This window comes from Phocoena sinus, chromosome 4 (assembly GCF_008692025.1).
Source record: "Phocoena sinus isolate mPhoSin1 chromosome 4, mPhoSin1.pri, whole genome shotgun sequence".
NCBI classification, from domain to species: Eukaryota; Metazoa; Chordata; class Mammalia; order Artiodactyla; family Phocoenidae; genus Phocoena; species Phocoena sinus.
In genome coordinates, this window is record NC_045766.1 from 99,601,572 (window position 1) to 99,619,925 (window position 18,354).

General features: G+C 35.8%; 1 protein-coding gene across 1 annotated transcript in view; it reads right to left on the minus strand.

The window, feature by feature from the left end:
- The window catches only part of EPHA6 (EPH receptor A6), an 863,031-nt gene that overhangs the window by 258,994 nt on the left and 585,683 nt on the right, over window positions 1-18,354 (minus strand). Inside the window, exons 8-10 of the mRNA XM_032630346.1 lie at window positions 12,147-12,255; window positions 9,342-9,412; window positions 5,496-5,621 (exon numbers count right to left, since the gene is read on the minus strand). Of these exons, the coding sequence (XP_032486237.1) occupies window positions 5,496-5,621; window positions 9,342-9,412; window positions 12,147-12,255 (306 nt within the window). The remainder of the gene's footprint in view (window positions 1-5,495; window positions 5,622-9,341; window positions 9,413-12,146; window positions 12,256-18,354) is intronic.

An 18,354-nucleotide genomic window follows, 5' to 3' on the forward strand; every position in this document is an offset into this window, starting at 1 on the left:
AGATCTTGCCAGAATCTGTTGTTGATCCTACTTTCAGTCTATTGGTTGGACAAAGGAGTTTCCTAGAAAAGAAAATGAATCTGACCTCTACCATAAATCCTTTAAGTTGAAAGACAAGGACAAAATTTGTATCTGATAAGATCATCTCATCTAAAGATAGAGGAAATGAGCCATAAATTCAAGTTACTCTTTGTAAAAGTAAATTATGCAACCGCATCTGGAATACTGCCTACGTTTCTCATTGTCATGTTGCAAAAAATTATACTATAGCTGTAGAAGAGGAACAAAAATAATAAAGGGGATGAGAAAGTTTAAGATAACTAAAATTAATAGATTCTAAACTACAGAGAAGAGGTTGGCTGAGGGATGGCAGAGGAATTAAGAAAGGTACATAAAGCAAGCATTTTGCTTTGCACATTATCATGTGCAACTATGACCTCAAACGGGAAAGTCAATAAGGGAATCAAATATTAGGCTGAATAAATCACTGATTTGACATTCACTTTTTATATCCTTTTTGTTGTCCTTTTGACTTTCTTTCACCTGCAGATGATTGCTGAGAAACCAACAGCTAAAAGTTCCTGACTTTTCAAGGAAGAGAAAAAATAATGGTGACAGTAAGCCAGGAGAAGACAAGGCTGATAGTGGAGGTGGTAATGAGTTTTGTATAGATAAAGGGACAGAAATATGAATGATGGGGAGATATTATGCATTTCCGTTGAGACTAGGGAAAAAGGGAAGGTCAAATATAAGAAGGGTGCCCTATGGGCTTAAGAGACATAAGAATGATTTTTTTCAGTGGAATAATGTTTCAAAATTTTAGATACTCTGCAAGTTTTTCATAGAATGGTTTAGGTTCAGTACTACCCTGAAAAAGAAATAGCCTTCCAATGACCTTTTTCAGCCCATGATTAAAATTTAGTTTACTAGTTTTCTCATTACCTCTCAAAGTGTGTGTAAAATAATGATTCTACCCTAACCTGACTTGGCTCTCTTAGCCTGGGAATTTCTGTTTTACTGTTTCTGTTTTCCTCTGGCCACAGTATTTCAGTTTATCATGCAAAAAGTCAAAGGAGATAGATGATCTTTATCATCTCCTATGCAACAGAGCTACTCACTTCATTTAAAGGGAAATGTGCATTTTCATGGAAATTCAGGCCTGTATTGATGAACTAAGAAAGATAAACTGCCACTATTGAACGTAATAGTGATATACAAAAGAAAAAAGTCCTAGAAAACACATTTTAAATAATAGTAAAATTTACACTGAAAGATAACATATATAATTTAAGAATATACATATAGTCTAGATATTGGATAAATTAAATTTTCCAAGGATTTGTCACATAATATTTGGATGGTTATAAAGTTGAAAATCCCAGGACAAAGGTTGTGGAAGACAGGTTGAATACATAGGTCTTTGATAAGCATAGTGACTTAATATGAAAAATCTAATTAGCTCGGTGCCTTTTTATAAGTAGATATTAGTCATCTAATAAACATTTTTCAGTGGACATGTTAAGAAATGTCATAGGTTAGGTGTGATATCATTTTCCATGCTCTCTTATTTCTTTTAATGTGACTATTTTGGGGTTCATTTTTTAATAACACATTTAAGAAATAATGATTATATTATATTTCTCCCAACTGGAAACCTGGAAAGCATTCTTAACTATTTCTTTGCCAAAAAACATGGAGGCCTTGCAGATTTTTCCTCAGCAATGAATTGTGAATCTAGGCATCCTTCTCTATTGCTACTCTCAGTGCCTTAATGGGACCTGATATCTTTCATCTGACAATTATCAAGACTTGATATCTTGCCTCTCTTTCCCATCTTCCCCACAACACTCCCCCTCTGTACAGCATCCACATTTCCCCTTAAGTCCTTTAATTTACACTTCCAAGGGGAACAGGAATATCTAATGCACACAGATGATAAAGAAACAGAATTTGAGAAGAAACAATCAAATGGGTGGGGAAAAAGTAAAGAATATGATGCAACCAGAGGAAAGTATTGACAGTAAAAAGCTGGGCAAGCAAACAGTTGTGCAATTATGTTGATGAGGTTCAGGGCGGGCTGCCCCAGAAGGTGCCACTTTGGCACGAGGAGTATTTTGAAATGTAGATAATCGAGGCCCAACAGATGCAAGGAGAGCTTTATACCACCCTCTTAACTGCCTAAAACCACTTAGATAGAGGGTCTGGTCCAGGAAGAGAGCTAACATCAAAGATAATTACAAAGACTAAGAGCTAGGTGCCTAAGCTTGCAGGGGGCAGGGGGCAGGGCCTTGAGATCAAATTTGTCTGTGCCCCATTGTCTCTGTAAGGCTTGGCAAACATTTGTTTACCAAACATTTGCTCTTCCTATCCTCCTATGAATTGTCTTCCTTCCTTCTGAAACCCCAAACCCCACCCCTTCTTCTCAGCTCAAAATGGCATATAAGCTTCAGTTGCCTGCCTGTCAGTGAGAGCCTCTCATTGTCTTTTTGGGGCTCCTGTAGCACATAATTAGATTTTTTCCTCCTGTTAATGTCTTACGCCAATTTAATTAACAGACCAGCCAAAAGACCCTAGAAGGGTAGCGGAAAGTTTTTCCTCCCTTACAATGTCATGGATGTTAGAAAACTCTATTAATTCCTTCGTTTGACTGAACAATGTTTTTTTCACACTGTTGCTGAACTTTAGGAACATGACCTAATGGAGTTAAGTAACAATAGAGTAGTACAGGCCAGGGGCACAAAGAGGGAAGTTATATTACAATAGCTTTTTCTCATAAAGCATTTTTATTTTTATGATTTTTCTGAAGATAGTAAATGATCACTTAGCATATTGTTTGAAATAGTCAAAGATGAATAATTATAAAAGGGACACTGATGTTAATCCTATACACCTATACATCTTCTGTCTTAGCTAAAAAAAATGAATCCCATTTTGACATACTAGAGTTTAGACAGAGTAGGGAGGCCGTGATATTAAAATAGTCTTTTTAATAGTTATGGATTGCTTTGGCAATATCTGTCATACTTTTTTTCAGGATAAAATTATATTTTGGTTAAAAAAACCCAAACACTAAAGATAAACTGAATTTATTTGTCTTGCTAACTAAAGAATGTCACTAGCACTAGCCATCCAGCTCTATAAGGACTGAGATATTAGCCACTGCAGCCACTGACCTTTAATAACACCCTGAAAGGAGTTCAGGGCAGAAATCAGGAATGAAGGCACTCTTTGTTCTGGGAAAAATGGCAGAACAAGTCTTCAGCTAGTTAGATATTTTCTGGAGAAAATTTTTATGAACCTGGATTCTTGTATCTTCCCATACTTAGAAAAGCACTAAAACCATTAACTAAGATATCTTTTCCTCCTCATGACTATGACTAGCTGCAACCTTCTACCGAGTTGTGAGATGTGCGCTTGGTTGTACGTATCCCACTTGCCAAATCGCCCTTTACCTCTTTGGAACAGTTTCTCAGAGCTATCTGAGAGGCTGTCTCCCAGGGAATAGTCCTCAGTAAGACAATGAATGAACTCAACTCGCAATTTTTAAATTGTGTAGTTTTGTTTTTTTTTCAGTTGACACTTTGCACACCTCAGACACTTGATTTTTCTCTCTCAACAGATTTCAGACATTGGTGTTTATAATATGCACAAAACTCTACAACAAGAAATACTTCTCCTGTACCTACATGAGTATGGAACAATGCGGTATGAAAGGTCATACCATTGTTTTCTCAGGGGCCAGAGGAAGAAAGCCAAATATAGGGTGCAATGAAATTACTCAATCTCCTCTCTTTTCTATTCCTCTGCTGTCTTAAGAACCCCCAAACTAAATGGATATAACGCAATCACTCTTTTCAATTATGCCTTTAATGCCTATTGACGTGCTTTATGTTCATCAGAAGAGAAGAGAGAATCTGGTTCCATTCCAGGTTCTTAATCTTTCTGATAAGACAACCTCTTTGGCTGTGAGCATCAAGATTTAAGTGTATAGGACCCTTGTGTCAGCTTTCAGAGGGAAAATAGGCCATGGAGGAGATGAGATGATCCATGGTGCATAAGGAGTGAAATAACATAAGGAAGGGCTGTCTCCAAATTTCCTGGAATTCTCAGTGTAGTGCTAGCTCTCTGTGAAATAGTCAGCTTCTTGGGTGTAGTCACCCAGCACCTTGAGTTTAGAAGTGCTCTGCTGTTTAATGCTCTGTTGTCACTGTCTTGAAATTCTTAATAGTCTTTTTAACAAGGAACTCTACATTTTCATTTTGCACTGGTCCCTGTAAATTATGTAGCCAGTCTTTCTGGTGAAGAAGAGTTTTGAAAGGAAGAAAGCCTTCTGGTGTTTGCAAAGACATGATACCCAGCTGGAATGGTACGTTCTGCTCTCTCTAAAGGATTACACAGATATCAGCATCTAGAGGAGGACAACACCCCCCTTCAGGATTCAGCCTTCCTTCTCTATTTAGTAGCACATTCCCCTCCCCTTTTTAGCTGCACGCATGGCTGCCCAGTCAGAAATTATATTTCCAAACTCTCTTGCATTTAAGTGTATCCACGTGATTGCATTTGGACCATTGAGATGTGAATAGACATGTTTGCGATTTCAGGTTATTGCCTTAAAGACAAAGCTAATCGTCCTAAAGGCAAAGGCAAAGAGCCCAAACTCTTTCCTTCTCCTTCTCATAGACCAAAAGGTAGATGTGCTGGTGACCAGCTTTGACCATTCAGAGGATAACACGCTAGGGGAGGGCAGAGCAAAGAGTAGAAGGAACTTGGGTCCTTTCAAGACCTTTTGCATGAGAGCTCCTCTGCCAGCATGGATTACTCACCTTGGGTCAAGGAATTGCAAGAGGAACACATTTATATTCTGGGGTCTCTTTGTTATATTGGCTTGGCCTGTGCCCTAAGTAATGTACAGAAGAAATTCTTGGGGGCTGGTTCATAATAAATTTGTATTTATCCAGAATAATTGAATAATATAGTGTTCTGAGTATTTGAATATTCTACATACGGAAATTATTAGTTTGCATTAAAGTGATATAAAACTATATTGAACCTAATTTTATACTCAATGAGTCTCAGAACACTGCTGGATCTTGCAGGACCTCAAGGTCATCACTGTGAATACTAATTATAGTGTATGTCTGTAGACGTTGGGTTTTAAGTAAATCTGTAATAACCTATGACAAACTCCTGAAGTTGCATTTCCAAAATAAATTCCTGAATCACTCTAGTTTCATTGTAATTTGTCTCAATACTGAAAGGATGACTACAGGATGTTAAAAATAACTTTCATGGATTTTCTCATTGTTTGGAAACTGAATTTGGGCACTTGCAATACTTTTTAAAACAATAACATCATATATACAAAATAATTTTACTTCTCATTTAAAAAATTTTTTCAGTGACTAAAACTGCTAAGATTTAAAATAGTATGTTGATAAACCAGTTACAAAACCATTAAGGAATCGTAACTTCAAAAGTGTAGACTTTATGTTTACCTGCCCCAATGACTCTCTCAATGCGTATTCTTGAGGGATCGATCTCCTTTGCAAATTCATGGACTGCTAGGGATGGGTCTTCATATGTATCTGGATCTATGTAAGTTTTAATTCCTGGGACGTGTACTGCAACAAAATAAAAGACTGAATTAGTTCAAGGGTATTCTAGTAATCAAACATCTTGTGAATATTTGAAATGAGGAGTAACGTACTAAAGTAGTCATTCTTTTTTTTAACTGATCTATAAATGACTCACAATATTATGTTAGTTTCAGGTGTACAACATAGTGATTCGATATTTTTATACATTACAAAATGATCATCACAATAAGTCTAGTTACCACCTGCCACCATACAAAGCTTTTAAAATCTTATTGACTATGTTCCCTGTACTTTACATTACATATCCATGACTTATTTAATAACTGGAAGTTTGTACCTCTTATCTACCGGATAATTGCTTTACAATGTTGTGTTAGTTTCTGCTGTACAACAAAGTGAATCAGCCATATGCATACATATATGTGTTTTTGTTTTCTTCAGGAAAATATCCAGAATTGGAATTGTTGGATTGCATAGTAGTTCCATTTTTACTTTTTTGAGGAACCTCCACACTGTTTTTCAAAGTGGCTGTACCAATTTACATTCCTGCCAACAGTGCATGAGGGTTTCCTCTTCTCCACGTCCCTGCCAAACTTGTTCTTTGTTGTCTCTTTGATAATAACCATTCTGACATGTGTGAGGTGATACCTCATTGTGGGTTTGATTTTCATTTCCTTGATGATTAGTGATGTTGAGCATCTTTTCAGGTGTCTATTGCCCATCTGTATGTCTTCTTTAGAAAAATGTCTATTTAGCTCCTGTGCCCATTTATTAATCGGGTTGTTTGTTTTTATGATGTAAGCATTCTTGTTACTTAAATTCAATTCTCTTTTCTATTTTTGTCTCCCCCCCACCCACTTGCCACCCCATTAAAGCTTTGAATACTTGGACTCAGAATTTTATTTACCTAATTCTCGATGTAAAATGACCTGGTAATTTCAGAGAGAGTGAGCTGACAAGTTCCATAAGACACATTTTTACTATATTTCTGTAAAACGTTTAATCAGCTCACTTAGCCACTAGTACCCATATATTTTACATTTGACCTAGCTCAGGACATGGGGGAAACAAAGTATAAACCTTCTCCCCCTCCAAAAAAAAAAAAACAAGCCCCTTAGAGTCCCTCCTGGACCTTTGTACTCTAAGGCACTAGGTTTTCCTGAACTCATGTCCCAGTCCTGTGGTCTCTCCCCTTCCAGAAACTCTTAGGCAGTAAAGCACAGACTCCATGGCACAGTGACAGGGAGGACCACTACACTGTGGAAACGGCCCTGTCCTGTGTTCTTGTATTTGCTTCCACGGCCAAATTGCACATTGTCCTGGAAAGAACCCACTGTCTACCCTGGAGGGGAGGATAAGAATCAAAGGTCCAAATCTGGTCACTGCTCAGATGTAGCTGCTCCTCTTTCCCTGGTGGGTGCTCACAGCCCACAGGCAGGTAGGAAGATGAATAGGGGTGGCTAGAAAATTGGATATCTGGTTGCATATTAATTTGCAACTTCTTCAGTATGTAAAGTAGTCACAGACTGCCTGTGGATATTCCTCTGTTTTGCTCACTGGTTTCTGTTTTCCACATCAGGTTGCTAGCTCCTGGAGGACACCTTTCCAAATACCTTAGGTATAGTTTTATAGGCAATAAACACACAGCAAACCTTTACTGAATACGAATTAGTAAGGATTAAAAGATCAATGCTAAATTTGTGGCAGAGTAAATTATATCTGTTTTTTTTGCTTCTTAGATTTTGAAAACCATACAACACCCTGAATTAAGCATTGCCTAGGTCTCCTTAGAAACATGCTCTTGCAAGAATATCTCAAAAGCAAACAAACAAAAGGCAATAAAATGAGTTTAGAGGAGGTGATGAAATGCCCATTATTAGCAATAATTTGCTTCATGAGTTCTTCTATGCCTGTTGTCTTCTTTCATTACTTTTTGCTTCCTGTCTTCTAGTACTGGATTTGAGAAGATTAGTACTTCCCAAAAGAGCTCCAGTAAATCATATTTCTCGATAGATTTGACTGATTCTGAAATGCTATGCTTTTCTTGACTTCTCAAACTCAAGAATTTGACTTTAGATTGGAGGAAACAAGAACAGATCATTTGTACCTCTAGTTCATATTCTTCAGGATATTTTTGTAACAGTAGGAGTTGTGATTTCAGATTGAATGCTAGAAGCTCAAAGGCTACTATGAGATGATTAGTAGTATCATATTGATAACATTACTTTATGCACAGGTAACAGATGCCATTTATTAACTCATACATGGTTTTAACATTTAACCATTCAATAATTTAAAGTGATATACATTCTACAGAATAAACTGATTAGTTAGTATCACTTTTTTTTTTTTTTACAATATATGTAGTATAGGAAAAAAAAACCCAAACTTAGTTTCAATTTTGGATATCTGGTTACTACTTATTCCTGTCTTCTTAAACATCTGTTTGTTATCTTTCTTCTATTGTACCTGGCTGCCTCAGGTTATTTTCATTGCTTCTTGCTGGGCCCATCTGGTTGAGTTTATGCTAAACTGCTAGTTGGAAAACAGGTAATAAATACCTCAGGAGCATCTTTTTATTTTGCAGTTCAGTACTGAATTCACTGTGGTGAATCTTAGGGTTGCTCAGCTTAAGTCATTGGTCCAGGTGTCTAGATCCAGGTTTCTGCCTCTGTCTACATTACTTTCAGCTCATCCTTTGCCTGGTATCAGCTGTCTCGGCTCTCCCTTCTCTGCCAGAGCAGTGAGCCTCAAACTCTTTGTGAAAAGAACCACCTAGGAGAGCTTCCTGAAAATGTTCATGTCTTAGCCCTACCCTGGACCTTCTGAGTCTGAACTTTGGTGAGTAAGAGTGAAACATTCTAATGCAGCTTGTCCTCAGACCTCTCTCTGAGAAATCACATGAGCCTTAAAAATAGCCCTAAAGCATCCCTCTAGTTTATAATTTCCTCACTTAAATCCTTTCCGTTAGCTGGAGGGTAATATAGATCGAAAAGTCCCTTATAACTTGAGCTCAATTTGAAATAGAAGATGAGTTTAAATAGTTAAATGACTTGCCTCACATATTATCTCTATACTGTGGTTAATTAGAGAACATCCCTTTCTTGTTAATTCAGCGTCTCGTGCCAGAGAATCTGTCTTGACAAAGTAGTTTGCAATTTGGAGGTGGAGGTGAAGGTGGGTGTTGGGGAGGAGATGGTGGCAATTATCAAACCAACTATAGTGGTAATTATAGCTTGCTTGGGAAGAGATCCTTCAAATGAATATAACCTTGTAGTCAGCTCCAGGATTTCATACATATTCTAAGAGTTAAAGAGCTGATTTTCTTTTTTAGTGTTAATGAATTGTAAATTGATTTGTTATATGTTAAATGACAGTCCCTGTAAGAGGGAATAAGAATTCCTTAATATTTCTATGGCTAATGCTCCACTAAATAAAACCAACTAATGTATTGGAGCCATTGTGAATGGTAAATAACTAGATATAATCAGTCATCTTGTATTTTTAGCATATTCAGTCTGTTGTGTTTTCCAGCAAGCAGAATTAGGAAAAAGGTAATATCATTTAATGAGAAGCAGGTGCAATTTCCACCAGCAAACCTAGAAACCAGATGAAAAGTCTTAATGCTGAAAGGTTGGAACTGAATTTCTTTGGCTTTCACAATTCATGCATACAAGTTTAAAATGAACTCTTGAAGTGCTGGAACAGTAGAAAATCATGGAATACAGTCACTGAACTACTTACAATGCCCATTCTGTAAGTCCTTTCTTCTCTTCTCTTCTGACTTCATTTTGGCCTTTATATACCATTGACATCTTTAAAAAAGGTAAACAGAATCTTATTTTAGTAATTATGCAGGATAAGAACCAATATTAATTAAAATACTTATCACCCATAGGCAAAAGTTATAAAGACCACTTTTAAGAACATATTTATAACATATGAAAATACTCCATAGAAGGTTTTTTTTTAAATACATCAAAATTAGCCCCAGATAGGAATAAAATACTCTCAAGTGGATTGACTGATCCAAATGATAGGAAGCTTAGGAAATATTTAATAACAAGCAATAACCATCATGTCTTTCCTTACATGGTCTCTAATAGCTAGAGTCGATGAAATGCATTAAAAGTCACAATGGAAAAATTGTTTTTGATTCAGAATCTCAGAAATTTAGACAACTGTCTTCCAGTTTCAGTGCTAAACCGCATTTTTTTTTTTAATATTAGAAATGCAGTGGAGGCATGTTCTGTGCTTTCTCAGAAGAATCACGCTCTGAAGAACAGGCAGGTGCTTATCTCCTATGACTTCTTCAACATGAAAAATTCGGCAACATCCATATTATCTAACAGCTCATCAAGTTGCTAATTCCAAATGGTTAAACAGAACACATCTGTGGTGCACAACCCAATCTTTCAGTGTGAATTTGGTCTCAGATCCTACGACAAATGGCATATTTATTTAGAAACGTCTTACAATTTTCATAGAATAATTTCCAGTGAATGCTCCCCTAGCATAGTGCTTAAAAGATGCTCCAGAATGAATTATTTTATCTTATGTAATTGAACTTATTTTTTTCCAGTATGTAGAATGTTAAGGCAGTTTCCGATGTCATATAAATTGGCAAACATGGAAATTGTACTAAATTATTTTCAACTTTCAATTTTTTTGGTTATTATTAAATCTTTTTAAAAATGGTATTCAAATTCTGCTTCAGGAATCCCAAATAAAGATAGCAGTCGAGCCCAAATCTCAGGTTTATTAGGCCAATTTTATTTAGCCTACAATGACTGTAAAGTCTTCTTTTGTCATATTTATGTGTAAAGGCAGTATTTTCTGATATTTTAATGAAATGTTTTTCTACATGTGTATGTGCTATTTAAATCACTGTTTGCTGAAATACTTTGTGAGGAAATAAGGCCTTAGCTCATGTTCTACAAATACATAAAATATAACTTAAAAATCAGAACCAATTTTGCTACATGTTGAATCACTATTAAATAAAATAGGATTTGAATCAATTTCCATTATGAACTTAGAGGCATTCTTTAAAATTGACAATAAATATGACACTGCTATTAAAATGAACTCTGAGACACTATTAATTGCAAGAGTCATGCTATGTCTATTAATACACCTGAAAATTTTAAGTGAACATAGGGGTAAATGTGCCCCTTTTACAATTAATTTCATAAGGAAGCCACCATTTCAACTTAGCCACATTAGAATATCCTCGTGTTTCTTTGTTCCTTGATAAATCCTATAAAGTGGATTTGTTATAACTAAATCTGATACACTCTTAACAGGTAGCAGTTACATTTCCTCAGGGACCCACACTTGATAAGTGTCTAAGTAATTGTCAATTTATTGATATATACTTCTAGTCTGCTGTCAAAGTTTCAGATATTTTTTCATATATGCATATTCTCTATAATTCTGTAATGATTTTTAACAAAATATTGGTATGTAAGAGTTTTAAAAATGAATAAAACAAAGGGTGTTCATAGTTGCTGAACTACTGGCTCTGAAGGTAATTTCTGGGCATCATCAAATAATCAGGGTTTCCCAGCAGAGCTGGTGTACTTTAGCTGGAGTCAGTAAGGATGTGTATTGTTTCACTGGCATTCTTATTACAGTTTTAAATCATGACACTGATATTTTGCTGTATCAGGAAAACTCTCAAGGTATTTTGTGCCACTATTGATAATCTAGATGGAATATTTTCCCTTTGTAGGAGTGAAAATATGATCTGAAGACTTCACAATTTCTGACAAAAGTCTGGGCCAAATATCAAGGGCTCAATAAGAAATGACACTTATTCTTTTAAATAATTTCATACACACTTTCTTCATTCACATCTCTGCATTGTCAGTAACTGGTTCATGGAAACAATCTAATATGTTTAAAAATCAATAAAGCATTTTAATGCTTTGTGATACCAAACTGTGTAAAAATAGAAATCTAAGGTTTAGATGGATGAAGCACTTTGACCAGCTAGTTGGGATTCAAGTCTAGGTCTTTTGCTACATTAAATTTATTGTTATTTTAAATTTTCATCCATATTACTCTTAGGTAGAAAAATAACTTGATTTATACAACCATTAATATAGTTCTAATATAGATCCTTTCAATATTTAATGGATAGAATAAAACATTTCTATAATATTAAGTTTATAAAGCATTTTATATATATTGTTCAGTTTCTCTGTTGAATTATATATTTTTTCCAAGCAAAATCCCTTTAATGGTATAATTTGATTGCAGTAAAGGAAAAACCCAGATGTAACTTATTAAGTAGGATTTTATCACTCATTGTTTTCAAAGCGTTTTTATCAAGTCTTCAGTTGCTTCCATATTCAGGGAACTGTTGACAGAGAACTTGCCATGGTGGTTCTATTGCCACATAGAGTTCACTGTCAGAGTGGAATCTGCCTTGACCCCTTTTTCTCACATGTATACTTTGCTAAGTTTAAAAGCCCCTGAACGCACAGTGTGTAAGAAGAATGGCTATTTACAAATCTTGGAAATACTCTGGTATAATTCAGTTACCTTCCAGTGATTAGGAAGAACAAAGTAAGAATGACGAGGAGAGTGAATCCTCCCACTGCCGCGGTGGCTATCACAAGAATCTGCCCCTGTTCCGCTGCCATGTCAGAAGCTGAAACACAGGTACAATATTAGCCTTTCCCTGGGTGACGTTTCACTACCAAATTGTTTTACAACTTAGTATATGCTTGAAAATATGGTAATGCATACCAAAAAATCCCACCACATTCGCCCTCTATTTGACACACAAGATGCAAACCCCAAATGAGGGCTGAAGACTGAGGTCATAACCTACCGCATAACCCTTTCTTCTTTTTTGCAAAAATACCAAGAAAGCAGATGGATTCCTGGTACCCCTCATTTTAAGATTAAGTAGGTTTTGCAAAATTAAATCAGCAGACGCACTAAAGGATTTTGTTTATATAATTGCTAAGTTATTTACTTGAACAATTTTGCCAACTGTTGGGCTACACCCTGCAGGCCTGCAAACCTTGTAAATGCCCAGCTGAGAGACAAAAGAAAGAGCCAGAAGACAGTGACAGAGACAGCGATGGTTTATTGGTTAGGGATTCTTACAAGTCTGTAAGTCCTGGAGCGACACCCCATCGTGGACAGCAGACAGCAGGCAGGACACAGTAGCAGCCTTCACTATAGAGGCGGGGTGGTGCTACCATTTATAGGGGGAATTGACTTCAGGTTGGCTCATCAGTTACCAGGGAAACCAGCAGCTGGTACAGGTGGCAAGCATGTAGGCAGTTACTGATTAAACCCTATAATTAAGAGGATTGTATAGTCATGTGAGTAGGGTGTAGGTGAAGCATGGGCTGGTCTAGCAGTGGGTGGACAGAGAGTAAGAGGAGAGCCATCTTGAGTGGCCTGACCATCCACCAACAGACCAGGCTTTACAGACTGTTTTGATGTCTGTTTTCACAAAGTGAAAAGGCTATTATTGCACAATTTAAGAACAAACTTCTTTATATTTCAAAGAACTTAATTCAAACATCAAAGTTATGAATTCCCACCTCTAGAGCACAAGGGTATACATAGTAGTTGCTTAGATGTTTGACTAGCAGTCATTAAAAAAAATGACATTTAAAAGTTTCCGTGTTTCAGGAAAAGTATAGATTATGTATGATAACAGCATATTACTTCTCTCATTTACAAAACTGTATCAAAACTGCAAGCGCTGCATGTTTCACTAACTTCCAGGAATCTTTTAAAATATCTTAGTTCAATTAATTCATTAGCACTTTTCCTTCTCTGTATTACTGAAGTTTTAATGAGATGCAATTTTATTGGATGGCATATGGGTAATTGCTTAATAATAGAAGTAAGGAAACTGAAGCTCAGTGAAGTTAAAGAACTTGATCCACCTCACACATGACTATCACCAGAATTCAGGCTTTACATATTTGTTTCATTTCTCCTTCCTATGCTATAACTTGCAATAATAATTCAGTTAATTATCAATATTCTAAAACATTAAATCAATCAGTGCCTCCAATATCCCTTAACTTAAATAAAGCTTGATTTTTATTTAGATTACTATAGAAAATGATTAATCAGTTGAAAGCAGCGAACTGAATCAAAGAAAGAATATAACTGAAAAGCAAACTGCTTAATTCTCTACCATAATAATTTAAATTTATTAAACCTGGGTACTTTCCGTAGAAGTAGATCTTTTTCTGGGAATCAAGTACGGGGTAAACTATGTGCAAATCATAGCCAGAGTAATAACTTTCTCATAAAAATGACATATCTACTAGAGAATATCTAAACCTTAAATGCTATTGTTGAGTCAGTAAGAAACCAGTTAAGCATTTAGGAGGCTTTTTAAGAAATATAAATGTAAATAAAAACAAAAGTCAGTTATGTTCAGGTTTTAGTAAGAAATTTACTAAACCTTGGAATTAGACCTTAGTCACTATGATTTTTTTTTCTTTTTTTTTTTTTTGCGGTACGCAGGCCTCTCACTGTTATGGCCTCTCCCGTCGCGGAGCACAGGCTCTGGACGCGCAGGCTCAGCGGCCATGGCTCACGGGCCCAGCCGCTCCGCAGCATGTGGGATCTTCCCGGACCGGGGCACGAACCCGTGTCCCCTGCATCGGCAGGCGGACTCTCACCCACTGCGCCACCAGGGAAGCCCAGTCACTATGATTTAATCAAGATATTTTCAGGCAATCTATTTCAGTGTTGAGTTGTAGCACACAATCTGTGTAGAGACAAGTTAAACAGTTGAATCTTATCCAATAAATAACGTACTGAAGGTATTTTATTAGGTCCTCACCGGATTTCCTAATCTTCAAAATAACACTGATACCATGGGAATTAATGTGTGCTTTAAAATGTCACATTTTCTCATTGAAAATTATTGAATAACAAATTGTAAGGAGTAGATGTTATAGAAAACATTAACTTTTTGAAGATAAAGGAGGTAGCATTTAAAAAGAAAACATTATTTACTTACCAACTGGTGTATTTGTAAAATATATAGTTCAAGAGTTTTAAACCTAGAGCATGTATTTTCATGGTAGCCAGTTAGCAAGTGATTTATTGACACCATGTATTCAAAGTTCAGATGGTGGAGATGATTATGTAATTGGGTACCTTTGGAAAATCAGATTACCTCATTATAGAAAATTGTGTTGTTTAATTTAAATAATTGCTCAGTAAAATGCCAGTACTACTAATATATCTTCTTTTTCACCCTTGTGATTACATATTTATGAACTTTGCTTCAATTAAGACTTTAATAGGATAACAGTATTAAGATGTGACACTTTGAAAAATGTATATTTCTGCATAATTGTTTCTTAAACATCTGTATTAGGAATTCTAAACACTCCTCTGTGGAGAATAATATATATATATATGTATATATATATATATATTTGAAAATAACTCATTTGAAAATAAGAGTATATAATGTGATGTACTATTATACTGATAGTAAAATTCTCTGGATGATGGGGCTGGGTTGATTGTGAAAACATTATGAATCTCATCATCATCATCAACAATAGCCATATGTACTCAATAGTAAACTATCCTCTAGCAGTATGCTTAGTGTTTCAAATTCATTATCAAATTTATCTGCACAACATCTTAATAGGTAGGTACTATTATTATTCCTAGTTTAAGTGGTTATATTACTTGCCTAAGGTCACACGACTTGTTGGGTCACAGGCCACCCAACCCTGATTTATCAATCTCCAAGTCCATACTATTGCCACTATTTTGCACCACCATTTACACTAACAGAACAACTGGCTTGGGGCTCTTCTGTGTGTTCTAGAACCATCATAGCCTTGCTTGACCTTGGTTTTATGTCTGTAAAAATGAGAATGTTCAATTAAATATTCTTAACACAATCCTTCAGAGCAATTTTACTCTGATATTGTGTTATTCACTAAGGCTGCAATCAAATACTGGGAAGAACAAGATTTGCCATATGGAAATAAGAGGAATTCATAGGACCCGTGCTTCAGCTCTTGGTCTGGATAGGGATAATTTCTGCCTTTTTATCGTATTAATGTAGCCAAACACAGGTCTCTGACTTTATCTCAGGATAAAGTCCAAAGCCCTTAACTTTGTTAACAAGGCTCTCTACAAATGGCTCTAGCATATATCTCCAGATTCATCTCTCATCATTCTCTAACCATGCTAAATTTCTGCCAGTTCCTTCAATGCGCTGGACTTTCATGGTCAATTCCTAATCAATCCTCCTACATGAACATCACATCATTTTCTGGTTGTTTAGATTTTGTTAGGTCCCTAGATATATGTTCCCATAGACCCTTGTACTACTTTTATCCATAAATTTCTATCATGTTTTATTGAAATTACCTTTTTTTGGTAATCTTTCTATTAGATTGCAAATTCTATTGCAGGGACTTTATTCACTATAGTATCTATAATATGTTGAATGAAGACACCCTTTCCTCCTCCCTCTCCCCCAAAAGGAATTTGTAGGTGTAACTGAGGACCTCAATCATCCTGGATCAACTGGGTGGGCCCAAATCCATGAAAAGGGTCCTTATAAGAGACAGGAGAAGAGAAAATAAAGAGGAGAAGGCCAGAAACAGAGACTAGAGTTATGCAGCCACAAGCCAAGGAATGCCTGGAGCCACCAGACAGTGGGAGAGGCAAGGAAGGCTTCTCTCCTAGAGCCTTAGGGGAGAGTATGCTTCTGCTTCTGGCTTCCATAACTGTGAGAGAACAAATTTGGTGTTTTAAGCCACTATGTGCGGTAATTTGTTATGGTAACCCTAGGAAACTAATATAGTATTTGACCTACAGAGTTTGATACATGGTAGTAGCTCAATAAATATTTGTTTGTGTGAATGGTTTGAATGATTGTGTGCATTGGATGATTCCCGTATAAAACACGTCAGATTAACCTAGGGTAATCCATATTCTTGCCTTCCACTTGATATGTAGAGATTTACCTTGAAGGTAGTAACGTTATGTATATGAAGTAAGTCTATCCAACACTATTTTAATCAGAGGACTCTAATTATTCTGTATTATTGGAGATAATGCTTCCTGGAAGGCAGGGACTACTAGAAAGAACAGACTTCTACATTTGATCAGGTTGAGTAGATTAAGTTTATAAATGTGAATCCAAGGTTAAGAATTTATTAGTTCATTCAATAAATGTTTATTGAGCACCTATTACATGGCAGGCACTGAGACAGACTCTAGGGATACAGTGGTAAACAATAAAGACTGTCCTCCTGGATTTACCGTCAGTGGGGAAGATAAACAATGAGCAAATAATTATGAGTCTACGAACTGTTACAAAAGAGAAACTGTAAGGTGCTCTGGAAGAGAATAAACAGCCTTTGACGGTGAGTCAGCAGAGTGGGAGTTTGGAAATATGATGTGTTGGAAGAAGGAGGAGGAGGGGAAGGAAAAGGAATAGGAGGAGGGAGACAGTGAGGAGTTGTTCCTTGTTTAGAGGTCTCAAAGACTTGTTTAATGTAAACAGACACTTCGACAAATAAACCATAAAATCATCTACCGAGAGGATTCCATAAAAATAAGTATAGATAAAAATTCCTCTGTTGTGAAAACTTGTCTATAGTACCACCTATTCATGTTTTCAATCCTGAGAAGAAGCTTGCTTATTTCTAATTAGTTTTGTAGGAGAAATGTGTATACAGAGCAAACCTGTCCTTCAGAGGTAACACAATAAGAAACACAATAATCTATGGTAAGAAATAAAATTCAATTGTGACTAGGTGATTGGGAATATTCCTTTGCTTAATGGAATGAGGTTGTAGTCTTAGAAAAAGATAAGTATATTAAAATGATATATTTCATTCTATGGTTTGGAAAGAAGCATACTTCCTTAAGAGGAAGAAATTACCCCAAAAGAGTTGCAAATTTGTTATTGAGCAAGGACTTAGTACCTACCCAATGCCTGGCATAAGTCAGGATGACATTATTAAATGAGGTTTGCTTTAGATATTGCTATTTAAAGAGAAAAAAGTGAAGTTCTTTACTTGGAATCCAAATACTTAAAAAAAATAGATTTCATGTCTTAAGGAAAGTATGAGGGAAAAGCAATTTGGCTATTTTTAACCAAAGAATTTTCTTCTATGGAGGCATGTGATTTTGTCTCTCTGTAATCAAGATTATTCTAGTTTATATTTACATTTCAAAGTAAAATCTGTTATTTGTATTCTGTGTCATTTTCTATGCAATAGCTTTTTAAAGTTAACTCTTTTCTGTTTTAACATCTTTTTAAAGTTACGGAAGACAACATTTACATGATTTTTTTGAATAAAGCATTTCTCAAAATGTTGCCCAGTGAAATAAATTTGTTTCATATTCACGTTTTATTTATGACTCCCAATTTTAGATGAAATGTCAAAATTTCAAATACTATTATCTCAACACTTTACCAAATGATTTTTTTAAACACAGCAGAAATCTCAACAAAGTAATGTATGGAGAGCACCCATTAAATTAACCTTAAGGTTTGTTGATGATCGATTCAGGAAATCCTTAGCATTATTTTTTTCAGGAAAAAAATTCCCCTCTCAGGGTATATATTGCAGTCAGGATTGGTTTAACCTTATGAAATGAGGCATATATATATATATAAAGACATAGCAATATACAATGGAGACTCATGAGTCTGTAAAATCACCACTGTATGGTCATGTAGACATAAGAGTGTGAGATAGCAATGAAAACTGAACAA